This window comes from Quercus lobata, chromosome 2 (genome assembly GCF_001633185.2).
Source record: "Quercus lobata isolate SW786 chromosome 2, ValleyOak3.0 Primary Assembly, whole genome shotgun sequence".
NCBI classification, from domain to species: Eukaryota; Viridiplantae; Streptophyta; class Magnoliopsida; order Fagales; family Fagaceae; genus Quercus; species Quercus lobata.
The window spans coordinates 11,030,992-11,044,403 of NC_044905.1; the positions used below are offsets into that span (position 1 = coordinate 11,030,992).

The following is a 13,412-nucleotide window of genomic DNA, read 5'->3' on the forward strand; positions in this document are numbered from 1 at the left end:
TAGCTACAAAATTGGTTGTAACTTAAGGCTACAAACTCACTCAATAAAATAAATATTACAACATATTTTGAAAATCTAACCGTTGAATTGCATGTTCTTTACACCCTTAATACACATATTAAATTTTGTGTCAATTAGATATCATTTACTACATGATCTATAAGTTTATATTTTGTTCATAATTTTAAATTACAAAAACTTGCAATTTAAAAAATTTATTAATGACATAGCTATTGATCTTTAATTTTCTTGAAATTTTGCAAGCATGAAGGATATAAGAAGAAGATATAATCCAATGGTGGATTTGTCAAAATTCAAATCCAATAAAAAGATATTAAGTAAGTTTGTAGCCTAAGGCTACAACTAATTTTATAGCTAAACTTTGTCCGTTAAATAATATTACAACTATTTAATTTGGATCCTCTCTTAGTAAAAAATTCTTTTTTTTCTTTTTTGTTGATAACAAGGGTGTCCAGACTTTTTCGAATATCTAACTATCCCCTTAGGCATGTACAGATCTCTCGTCCCACAAGATTTCATGGATATTATAAAACCTTAGGAACTACTAGTAATTGCTAATGTAGGAGGTTCAGTGTAAAAGTTTTTTTTTTTTTTTTGGGGGGGGGGGGGGGGTGTGGGGGCTTGAATAGCTTAAGCCTACTATTAGTTGATTATGGGTGTAACAGGCAGCTCAACCATTAAGGCTATGTTTGGTTTGGTGGATTTTGGGAAGGATGGAAAAAAATGAATGGAAAATAAGAAAGAAAATGAATCGGAGTGTTTGGTTGGGAGGAAAAGGAGAGAAAAATAGTAGGGTTAGCTGTTTTCTCTATGAGTCTACTAAATCTCAATCTCTCCAAAATAGGAAGAAAATTGGAGTGAAAATAGGGGGCAAATTTTTGGACTAAAATGCCCCCCCTTCCAATGTTATGAGGTTTTGCTTCTTTTTTTTAGTCATTTGTTTCTTATTGACAGTTTTGTTTTGTTTTTTTTTATTAGCTATTCGTTCCTCCTTTTTTTTTTCCTGAGGTTTTGCTTTTTCTTTTTTAGCCATTTGTTTCTTATTGACAGTTTTGTTTTGTTTTTTTTATTAGCTATTCGTTCTTTTTTTTCCCAGTTTTTATTTTTTATTTTTTTATTATTATTATTTTTTATTTTTTTATATAGAAACCAAGTTTGGGTTCTTCATTCTTGTGCTCTTTTTTTAAAATGAAGTGTCCATTTGTATTATTTATACTATCTATAAAAGGATTTCCCTTTTTGAACTGCTCTTTAATTAGACTAAACTTTTATATGATTTAAAAATACTCTTAGACCTTAAATTTAATAGGGATAAAACTTGAAAATAACCTGGTAAAAATATATCTCAAACTCCACTTAAAATACCTACAAAATAAGACATTCTCCTATTAATCCATATCTTCAAAACAAATTTATCCAAAATTTGTTTAAAAAAAAAAAACTTCACCTGTTTCTTTTATTTAATTTTTGGGTTGTGTCATAATCTAAAAATTGAGATGAATGGAAAATTATGACACTAGACAAAAAAATAATAATAATAATAAAAATAAAAATAAAAATAAAACCTGTCACTAAAAAAAAGAAGACATTTATTATTGGTTAATATTTTTTTTAGAAAACTCTTATTGGCTACTATAATGTCTTAATTATCTGTTTTGCAATATAAAAATATTAATTAAGACCCAAAAATTTAATAAATAAAAATTATTTTTAAAATATTATACTCTTTTCGAATCTTCAACATTTTATTAATACATTTTACTAAGTTTTTGGTAGTTTAAGAGTAAAAATTTTAATTTTCCAAAAATTTTACTTTTCATTTCTCTCTCTATCAAAATTAAAATTAGAATTAATAGTTTTTGGAACAAATTCATTACTAAAAATTCAGTGTTCAATAACTAAGGTCCAAAATTGTCAAGAGAGACAATGACCATTTAAAATATGATATTTATTCTGATACTGATTGTTTCAATATTTTTAGAATTAAAAGTTTTAAATTACATTTTATAAATATATGAAAATAAACTAATTAATATATTAAATTAAGTTTTAAAATATGTTTCTAATTCATGTATCACTTATAAAATATTAAGTAATAATACATTTTATATTTACATCTGAACCTAAAATGTGTTAAGTCAACCCTATACTAGGCTCTATTTTTACAAACTGTAAATTTGAGCGACGTATGAAAAGAATCTATTTGAAACTGAATTTTGGTATTTAATAGAAACAACACCATTTATAATCTACAAGTTTTTAAAACCTTTTGTTTTATATTTAAAATACTTTACGCCTATGAAAAATCTTCATAAAAATATGGCCATATTTTTTGCATGAAAGAAATTTAACATGCTAATAACATAATTAATATTGCATAATTTTGGCATGATCATAGTGATATTTGTAATTAAAAAAAAAAAAAGAGTTTAAAGTTTTTTTTTTTAAAAAAAAATCAAAGTAATGACTTTTTGGAAAGAAGTGTTTAACGATAGTACCACTATTTAGGATATTGAAAGAAATTAATAATTCTTCATAAAAATGTCTCATTTTAAATTACCGATTTATACCATAAAATGTGTTGAGTCGGCTGTAGGTGTGACTCTATTCTAACCTTCATAACAATCCTAGCAATTTCATAGATGTAACCCTAGTTGTGAGTGAACAACATAGATTTAAATGATATTAATTATAATTTGATAAGACATGTCTAAGAAGTGTGTTTGGCTAAATTTCCATTTTTAGTTCTCATCACCCATAACTCATCAAAATGAGTGATGAGTTAGTGAAAATGAAAACAAAATTTTGGTGTTTCCAAGTGATGCAACCAGAGTAATGGTAGCAATGTTGTAATTCCAATCAAGCTATGGGCCCACGGTTAGTGTGTTGTCTAATCCCTGTCAGCCCATCAACAATGGGTCTCCAACATAAATGTGTTGTTGTGGAGTGTTTGTGCTTTATCATCTCGGTGGCCTAGAAGCTAAAATCGGCTAAAGTTCTTGGTTTCAGTTTCCACAAGGAATCAAAGGGGAAATCAGAAGTGCCTAAGGGTCACCAAATGGGCCATGGCCCATGGCCCGACCTAGAAGCTCAACAGCCCATTGGGCTAATGGGCGGCCTGGCCCGTTGTTATTGAGGCCCATGGATAGCCCACTAGCCTAGTGGGTCAGGCCGTGGTCTAGTTTTTATGCCCATGGCACTTGATAGGCTAGTCCAGTAGCTCAACCCGTTGGCCCAATCTTTTGCCCAACCCAATAACTCAGAATTCATAACAAAAATATATAGAAGGTGTATAAAGAATTAATCTTGAGACATTATAGAGGAATTTTTTAAAAAAACTCTCTGTGCCAACCGCTAAGATACTTAAAGTAATTGTGCTAAATTTAATTTACTAAATATATTTTTTTTCTAGTAGTCTAGCAACTTTGAACTAACCATTTGACATTTTTATTATTTAAGATTAAAAAAACCATTTAAAGCCTTAATAAAAAAAATTAAATAGGTTTCCATCAACAAAACAAAGAATTAAATAGATTTGACTATAAAAAAAAATTATAATTAAGTATTAAATTCTTTGATTTTTTTCCTTTAAAAAATTATTCCCTTATAAAAAATTGATTATTTTCTTATAAAAATAATAAAATAATATGCTAACACAAGCCCATAAGTAACCCATTTGGCCCAACCCAATAGTCCAGCCCACTAAAGACAAAATGGGCATTACCCAGGGGCAAGGTCATGGGCTGGAGTTTTCTCTTTTGGCCTAACTCAACCCAACACGTTAACTAGTTAATAGCCCACTATACCCAATCCATTATGCCCGTGGGCCAAGTAAAAATTGGCCGGGCCGGCCTGACCCAGTCCATTGACATATTGTCCAATCTAAGTGAGTTAGTACAAGTGGGTCTCACGTGAAGTGCAAAAATTTGAGTATTTAAAGTGAAAACTTCCCCAGATTTTAAGCCAAACGGACCTGGCTTTGGGTCACGGGCATTTTCAAGTTACAATTATGCATTATGGGTGATGAGATTAGAGTAGTCACTCTAATGAGATATGAGATACCCACAAACCAAACAAGCCCTAAGAATCACATAAATGTTGGTTACCAATCATCAATATTATCTCAAGCTAAAAATTTATTAAACACACCCATGTAGTAGTACGAAGGAAAAGAATAAAATTAAATAATTAGCTTGTTACAACTTACAAGAATCACGAGTTTGCAGGAAAATGTATCTGAGATGGTGTCATAACCAACTAAACCAAGTCTTGAAGAAGTTTAGCTGATTCTAGGATATGAGTTTAAAGATAAATACTCACTGGTGGAAGTTTTTACTTTTTACTCATGCCCATTCCACAATTCAGGTAAGTATTAAGAAAAGAACAAATCTTACGAACAACTGGGACAGTTGATGACAAGAAAACTATTTTCTTATATATGCAAGAATAAATGTAGATTGTTCAAAAATAATGTTGTAAATGATAAACTATACAGGAAATTATTAACCCTAGGAAAAAATCCTAATAAAAAAATAGAAAAAAGAAACTAAAAATAATTTTGACGGATAGACATAAATACGAGCATGACAATGGAAAGGATTTAATTGCACATGGATATTATTAATTGCAGTAATTTGATATCATCGGGCACGAAGATGACATGCACAATGCAATATAATTGTGGGAGTGAGTCTAATTTCTTTTTGCTGGACTAAAATGCAATGTGATTAAGTTGATTACATAAATATAATTATAATTATATTTGTAATATTAATTTTCAAAAGTATGCAAATTTTTACTCATTAAGAATCACCTAAAGATTGATCACCAGTCATCAATACTATCTCACGCTTTTTAGATTTACTCCAAATGGTTTTAATTGCTAAATAACTATTATTGCCTAATATAACAAACTCAAAAAGCTGTACCAAGCAAAAGAATGAAATTAACAATTAGCTTGTTACAACTGACAAGAATCCCAAGTATGGAGGAAATGGTGTCAGAATCAAGTCTTGAAGAAGTTGAGCTGATTCTAGGATACAAGTTTAAAGACAAAAACTTATTACTGCAAGCTTTTACTCATGTTTCATTTCATGATTCAGATAAGTATTCAGAAAAGCACACATCTTATGAACGATTGGAGCTTATGGGTGACTCAGTACTTAACTTATTAATGATAAGAAAACTATTTTTCTTATATCCGAAACTCTCTCCTGGAAAGCTAACATATCTTCGCTCAGATAATACTGACAATGAAAAACTAGCACGTGTGGCCTTCAAACAGGGTTTGCATCGATTTCTACGTCACAAGAAACCTCATCTTGAGCAAAGTGTAAGTCATTCTGAAAATTTTCATACCATTTAAAGGTTAGAGATTCGCATAATAGAAAAATGTATAAAATTTATATAGTTTTACCTAAAAATGACCTACATTAGTTTGTGTATAATTGCGTAAATTTATAATTTTGCTATAGTAACTATATAAATTTACACTAACACTATTCATTTTGTATTTAATTGTTTATTCTTTCTTTAAGTATCTTGAGATGAAAAAAAAAATGGATAGTGGTTGTTGTGTGTGAAGAAATAGAAACAATTTTAAAAATTAAGAAAATTTGATATTTTAATGAAATGTAGTGTAAAATAGATAATTTGATGTGGAGTGTTTTGAAAAGTGAGTGTGTAAAATAGAAAAAGTAAATTCTTATGCTAAAATAGACACAGAAATCTTTGCATGGAATGATGATTAAGGGGCTTTAATCTCACCAAAACATACTTTTAGACTATTTCTATTTTTGTCTTCAATTCCTTTTGTGACTACACTATGGGACTAAAGTTTCTAGCATGACTTTGTATAAGGTCAAGCAGAGAGGTGAGGCTCCAAAATAAACATAAATATTCAGTTAAACTAATCTCAAGGTGAGCTCAAAAAGTAGAAAAAAGAAAAACATACAGATTAAATGAAATTGATTTTATGAAATGATACTCCCCTCTGAACTTTAGTCAAAATGACAATTAATCCCAAAGGCTAACTATGGCTTAGCACTATTAGTTACAAGTTTGATTTTGATGTGATTTTAGTTATTAAGAATCACCTAAAGATTGATTTTAAAAACCAAGAATTGTTTACTTGTTGAGCATCAATGCAATGACATATTTTTATGTGTTGATTTTTCAATTAACTTTATGTACACTTGTATCAGATTCGAGAATTTGAGAAAGCAATGGTGGATTATCCTCTGCATTCCCATCGCCTTATTCGTGCGCCAAAGATCCTAGCTGATGTTCTTGAAGCTGCAATAGGGGCTGTATTCATCGATAGCAATTCAATAGAAACTGTGTGGAAGGTATTTCCTCTTCCAATCCTCTCATGATCTCCATAATCAAACTTTGCCTAACAGAGTAAATGTGCAAAAAGTAAGGCTTCATTCATAAATTTACATTACCACTTGTGCCTTGCAACTCAAAACATTTTGTCATCCTTAGGTGAGAGGTGACAATTAAGAAAGAGATCAGCATATTGATATTTGGGACTAGATTGAATTATGGTTGCGATCATTGACAACATTATAGCATTGTATCATTTTATTTTCTGTAAGCATAATTTAAAAATTGGGAATAATTGACCAAACTACCAAATATTAGCATGCACCTATATCTTGCACTTGCAACTATTGTTTGAATAATTTTATGAACATATTTACTGAATTTAATTGATGTAGCCGAACCATGGCTTGAAATCATACCTTCTGGAGAAAAAGAAAAGAAAAATCGATTAATCATGCGTGATACTTAGATAAGTAAGCAATTCATGCTAGGCTTCATATTATAGCAGCACTTGACTGCACATTACATTGTTTATCATGTGGTAGGTTTTTGAGGATGTGTTGGAGCCCTTCATTAGTTTGGAAAAGCTTGGAGAGAACCCTGTTACAACACTCTTAGAAATATGCCAAAAGAATGGATGCAAGCCTAGATATGATACAGATTCATGGGACAAAGACCAAACTGCTAAAGTCTATGTAAATGACTGCTTAGTTGGGAAGGCCACGTTTGGAAAAAAAGACATTGCAATCAACAGGGCAGCTAAGGATGCACTAGACAATATTGATCAAACTTACTTGGTGTTTTCCATGCATGAAAAGGATCAAAAATCATCAGATGAAGTGCGTTCTGAGGAAGAGAATAATGAAGATAGTTAAAAAGGGACAAATGCCTCGATGAAATTTGAGTAGTTTTTATTTTCTTTTTTTCTTGGGATGAGTTTTGATCCTCTCCAATAATCAAGGCAGTTCAATACACCCACATTGGATGAAGTCCATGATTTGGGGTGCATTGAAACATTTTGGTCATTGGAGAGGACCTAATTAAATCCAACTCTGCAATAAAATGAATTGTGAAAGAGCAAACAATTGTTTGCTGTTGTTGTCACTATTCTATTCTTTTATCAAAATTTACCCTTTAATTATTTTTACTTTGATTTTACAACAAGCAATCTCACAAACTTCATTATTTCCTATATGATATTCTAATTCCGATCCTAGTAGGAGGTCGCGGTATATATGACCCATGGGGTGGGAAATTAAGCTAAGGGGTAGGCTAAGTAAAATGGTCCGGTGGTAAACGAGTCGGGTCAACATATGTATTAAAAATTCAAGATTTGTTCATTTAACTTTACTCAAACACAAGCTGAGCTGGGTTTCATCACCAAATTAAATTTTATGTTCAAGCTTAATTTATTTTCTTGTTAAACAAATTCGAACTTGTTCATTAGTTACTTGATAAACTTATATATTCTTTATCCATTTATAATAAACATCAACAATAAAATTGTTTATACCTCGACAAATCTATAGTAATAATAAATAACTAAATTATCTATAAATTTATATTATTTGAGTTAATTAAAAAATTGATTTTTATTTTTCTCAAAAAAATAAAATAAAATGATTTTATTTATACTAAAATATTATTTTGGTCCCTAAATTTTACTAAATGTTTGTTTTTCATCTCTAAATTTTAAAATGTTCTCTCTTTTTTCATTCCTAAACTTTGTAAAAAGTTTTTTTTTTTTTTAATAGTTTAGAGGCAAAAAATAGGGATGAAATTTTTTTTTTCAATATTTTAGGGATGAAAAAAGATCTTTTTGAAAGTTTAAGGACATAAAGTGAAACATTGTCAATAATTTAAGGACAAAAATGAAATTTTTTAAAGTTTAAAGATGAAAACAAATTTTTTTTTATGAAGTTTAGAAATCAAAATAATATTTTATCCTTTTGTTTATGAACTTATTAAAATAAATTCAGTAATGTTGTATTATTAAAAATTAATTCACTCAAGTCTATATAATTGAGTCTTGTTAGTCCAAGGCCTTAGCAGCCTAACCACCAATAATTATATTGGTTTGTTTTAGAAACAATGAAACTATTAAATAAATTTTTTTTTTTAAAGCATATATAATTAACTTTATAAAAAATTGTGGCCGTTTATCATTACCTCATGATTTCAATGGAAACAAACTCAAATTTCTCTCCTCCCAGTCTTTATGGATCTTTGCTTTTCCTCCCATTTCGATTATAATAATAAGATCTTTTTTTTTTTTTTTTTTGAAAATATTATAATAATAAGATCAATACCATGTTCACACTGAGTTCAAATCATGTCGTGTAGTTACTACTTGCTATTTAAGCATTCAAAACTGAGTACAGCTGCAAATATATATTACAATGGCATTGGCATCATTGGGCCTTGGTGCTTGAAAATACAGCAAAATGAGTTGTATCTTTCTTTCTTTGAGCTTTGACTTTTCAATTCTGTACGTCATACTTAATATTGACCATATGATGATCATCAGGTTCTTTACCGAGGATAAACTCTAGAGTCTCTGTAGGCTTTGAAATACTGGGCCCATCGTTCTTCTTTCTTTTCTTTTTTTTCAGAAGTGGGTCCATCTATATTGGATGCTTACACGTGGACAGACATACAGATTCACGAGGAATCTCAACTTTTTCATTAGTTTTTATTTTAAAGTTTTTTAGGGTTATTTTCTTAATAAATTTGTTATTTAATTAGTATTTGATCATAGTATAAGTATTCGAATAATAATATTATTACCATTTTAATGTTTATTTTAATTATTAATAAAGCGATAATTTTTTTTAAGAAAGATAAAGCCATCAAATTTAAGTCCCCAATTTAAAAAAGTTTCATTAGGAAAACATTTTTAATCATTTTGTGCCAATTGATCTAGTGATTAATAAAACTTCATAAAATAGAAGGTTCAATGTTCAAATTCCTAGTTAATATCTTGGAATCACACAAAAGTATTTTCCCTTGTAATTAATCATGTGTACAAAAGTATTTTCCCTTGTAATTAATCATGTGTATGGAAGAGAGAATGAGATTAGTTTTATTTTTTTAATTCATTAGTTAAGGGTAATGAGATTTAAATTTTAAATATCTCCATTAGAAACATTAAAAGCATCCAACTCTTGACATATTTGAGAATCAATTAAACACATAATAATGTTGTAAAAGAGTTCTAGATACTTACGATAACCTAAAAATAATTATTTATTATGCCTTCAACAATTGTAAGTGCTTAGAGCTTATTGGTCTATTAACATTTTTAGTTAAATTCCAAAAAATTTAGATCTCCAGTGTAATAAAAATTTAGTCGATAGTTTTGTAACTCAGCTGATATTCAAATCTCCCTCCAAGAACTATTAAATTATTAAAAAAATACAAAATTCAGCAAATGTATTAAAAAAAATTAAGATTTAATTACAAGACACCACGGGAAATTAGTAAATATTCCTACAGTAAACACAAAGTGCACAACCGACAACTAACAACTCCACAAAGCTTACCGTCTTACTTTACACATGAATTAATTGCAATCCTTTGTCTTTCCTTCCTCATCACTTCTACTTGCTTCACTTCACAAATCTCACTCTCTCACAGGACTCCTCTCTCTCTCTCTCACACACAAACACACACCGCTTTGGACTTGGAAGTAGAAGAAGCAGAACGAAGATGGGTTCTGTATCTCTAAAAATAGGTGATGGAACAGCCAGATTCAGAAGAGCAACTCTGTGCTCTTCGGCACTAAACATTCTCATGCTCTTCTCTGTCCTCACCACCAATCTCTTTGCTCTCTACGCTTTCACATCTTCCCCAAAGGACCACCAAAACCAACTACTTCACCACACTCACAAGAACATCTCTCTCATATCCGAGCAGGTCTCACTTATCCTCGGTGAGATCGCTGTCTCACAGAGAAAGCTTGCCAGGATGGAAAAAGAGCTTCTTGGCTATGAAAGCTTCGATCTTTCAAGACCCAACCTTGCAAACGAGCTCAAACTCTTTCTCCACCATCATCAGCTCCCATTAGGCAAGGACTCAAAAAGTGGGATCACTGAAATGGTGGCTTCTGTGGGCCATTCCTGCGAGAAATCTGTGGACTTTTTGTCTCAGTATATGACTTACAAGGTCTCTGGGCCTTGCCCTGATGATTGGAGCGTTGCCCAGAAGCTAATTTTGCGTGGATGTGAGCCTTTGCCCAGAAGGAGATGCTTTGCCAAGTCTATTCCCAAGGTGGGTCTTTTTCCTTTTCCTATTTCGCTTTGGAAACCTGTTAGTGATAAGATTGTTAGTTGGAGTGGACTTGGATGTAAGAATTTTGAGTGTTTGAATAACAAGAAATTTAGTACTAGAGATTGTGTGGGTTGTTTTGATTTGGTTAATGGGTATGAGAATCAGAGATTTGTTAAGGCTAGAAGCAAAAATGATTTTCTTGTTGATGATGTTTTAGCTTTGGGAAATGGAGGGATAAGAATTGGGTTTGATATTGGAGGAGGGTCTGGGACCTTTGCTGCTAGAATGGCAGAGAGGAAGGTAACTGTGATCACCAACACTTTGAATATTGATGCCCCTTATAGTGAATTCATAGCTGCAAGAGGACTTTTCCCTCTATACTTAAGTTTAGACCATCGGTTCCCTTTCTATGATAATGTGTTTGATCTGGTTCACGCATCGAGTGGATTGGATATCGGTGCTAAACCTGAGAAACTGGAGTTCTTGATGTTTGACATTGATCGCATTTTGAGGGCTGGTGGGTTGTTTTGGTTGGATAATTTTTACTGTGCTAATGATGAGAAAAAAAGGGAGTTAACAAGGTTGATTGAAAGATTTGGATATAAAAAGATGAAATGGGTTGTGGGGGAGAAGGTGGACACAGTTGGGGCAGGGAAACTGGAGATCTATTTGTCTGCAGTTTTACAAAAGCCGGTGAGAGTATGATACTCAGGAGCTTCAGTAGGAAACTGCAAGAGGTAAGTTATCTCTTGATATTCTCGTCTTTGCTCGCACAGAGATCGTGTGAGTTAATTGCTTATCATCCTCATGATATTGCTTCAAAAGCAGAATAAGTGCATCAATTGTTTCTTTTCCCAGCTGCAAATCATCAGTGAAGGATAATATGTTCTGTAGCTTAGTAAGGCTGTTATATCTCTTATATGGTACATTAGGGGATTGTAGCTAGCTTGGTTATTTGGACAATCAATTATTAGGAAATGAAAGAATCATAGTGTATTTTTGCATTTTTTATGTTGTAAGTTTTTAGTGTTGAAATATGCTGTCCTCTGAATAATACTATTACTTGAATCAGGATGTTCATGCTCTTTGATCCTAAAAGCTAAGCATAGTTCTGACATTTCATTCGGATCTTGAAGAATTACTTACCAATAATTTCTGTGATGACTGTATTTCAAATGCTAAAACCACTTGTATAGTTATTTGCCTTTTCAGCAGGAATTGTAGTGCTTGTATTTATGGAATGTTTGAGTTTGTACAATGTCAATATCCACTAGTCATCCTTGTATAAATGAAACCTTGGCTGCTCTATGGACCAAAAAAGGATTATCTCCATTTGAAATGTATCAATTTCATAGTTTAAATTAAATACTATAAATTCAAAGGTGTATCCATTACAAAATTTAATATTTTAATTGATGTGACACTCTATACACTTGTAGATCCAAGAAATAAAATCTTAACAGTAAAATAGAGTCTCTCCATTTCAAGGATGTTGATAATGCTTAGTGCATAAACCATAGTTTTGTAATTCAGAACCCCATGCCTTATGCAGTAATGGATAGGGTATTTTACTGAATCAATATTCCATGTTATCCACTTTATCAACTTCTGTTTCCTCAACCCAGACCTAATCCCCGTCATACAATTACCATGGGCTACTGTACACCAAATTTTGCTAATAAAAAAAACAACACAACATCCATTTACTTCACTTTCCCTGATCTGTTTAATTGGGGTAAACTGTGAAATTAATCAGAAAACCAATTGAGCTACTTTGTTCATCTTAGGTATAGGAGATGTCTGATCTTCTAATACATTGAGAAAATTTTATATCAAATGGTTGAAATAAAACATCAGGTGATGTTTCACTTGTACATGTTTTGGTTCTATATAAAATGTGGAGACCTAAATTTCTGGTTACTGAAGAAGGTTCTTGCTGAAGTGCGGCCTTGATTTCCTAGATCTCTCTCAATGCCTACCAGTAGTGAGGAAGGTATCTATCATGTGTATTTTTGACACTGCAATGTTTAATTTAGTGCATTGAACCCATGAGGAGTATGCTGAAGAAAGCAAGAAATGCTGAGTTCTGTTGAGTATTATTAAACAAGTTCGACCTCTCAAAAAAGATCTTTAACAGTGGCACAAAACTATTAATGTTGTGAGGATTGAAAGGTGTGATTGGTAGGCGGCTTTACCCATCAATATTTGTCCAATATTGCTCCGAGCGAGAGAGGCTATAGACAGAAAGACAAGCATGGCCTTTGATGCTTATGTCCTAGAATTTGGGCCTCAAACACACTGAACTGGACTGCAGCCAATCAATCTCTATGATGGAGGCGTATGAATTAATTCAGTTATGGTCCAGTTGTGAAAATGGGGACCAGATCACTCTTATACATATTGCAATCGTTCTGCTTCTTTTTTTTTATGGTAGTGCCCACCAACCATAATGCCAATTTTCATCATATATATATTGCTAAACAATTTTCATGTACATATGATTAATCTTGTTGAATTTTCAATGAGTTAGAATGAACGACCCTCTCTGTCTATTTACATCTCTCTCCTTCATGGTGAATAGAATTGGTGTCTATTCCATCTCTCTCCTTCATAAACTTGCCCTATTTGCACTGCCTTTCCTTGCTACATTATTTTGTTTCCATCAACTTCGAACAAATTAACATGCAATTTTTACGAGCCCGACTAGGAGTGTTTTTATAGGGGAACAATAACTAGTCACTTGGTCCTTGTAAGCTTTTACCCAAATAGAAAAAATCTCACTTTAATCATATCTT

The 13,412-nt window shown here is 31.5% G+C and overlaps 2 protein-coding genes across 2 annotated transcripts; both read left to right on the forward strand.

Moving 5' to 3' along the window:
* The first annotated feature begins 5,005 nt into the window (after window positions 1-5,005).
* Window positions 5,006-7,223, forward strand: LOC115959270 (ribonuclease 3-like protein 3). The gene is made up of 3 exons (XM_031077620.1): window positions 5,006-5,353; window positions 6,225-6,368; window positions 6,894-7,223. Exons 1-3 carry the CDS (start codon window positions 5,006-5,008, stop codon window positions 7,221-7,223), a joined length of 822 nt encoding a protein of 273 aa, XP_030933480.1.
* A 2,688-nt stretch (window positions 7,224-9,911) lies between these two features.
* On the forward strand, window positions 9,912-11,715 carry LOC115974463. The gene has a single exon (XM_031094845.1). The coding sequence runs from the start codon at window positions 10,057-10,059 to the stop codon at window positions 11,320-11,322; it is 1,266 nt and encodes a 421-aa protein (XP_030950705.1). The 5' UTR covers window positions 9,912-10,056; the 3' UTR covers window positions 11,323-11,715.
* Window positions 11,716-13,412: the final 1,697 nt, after the last annotated feature.

Coding starts and splice junctions, on each gene's coding strand:
- LOC115959270 (XM_031077620.1), top strand. CDS start 5,006: ATGGAGGAAATGGTGTCAGAATCAAGTCTTGAAGAAGTTGAGCTGATT. Junction 5,354..6,224: donor AACCTCATCTTGAGCAAAGT/GTAAGTCATTCT, acceptor CACTTGTATCAG/ATTCGAGAATTTGAGAAAGC. Junction 6,369..6,893: donor CAATAGAAACTGTGTGGAAG/GTATTTCCTCTT, acceptor ATCATGTGGTAG/GTTTTTGAGGATGTGTTGGA.
- LOC115974463 (XM_031094845.1), top strand. CDS start 10,057: ATGGGTTCTGTATCTCTAAAAATAGGTGATGGAACAGCCAGATTCAGA.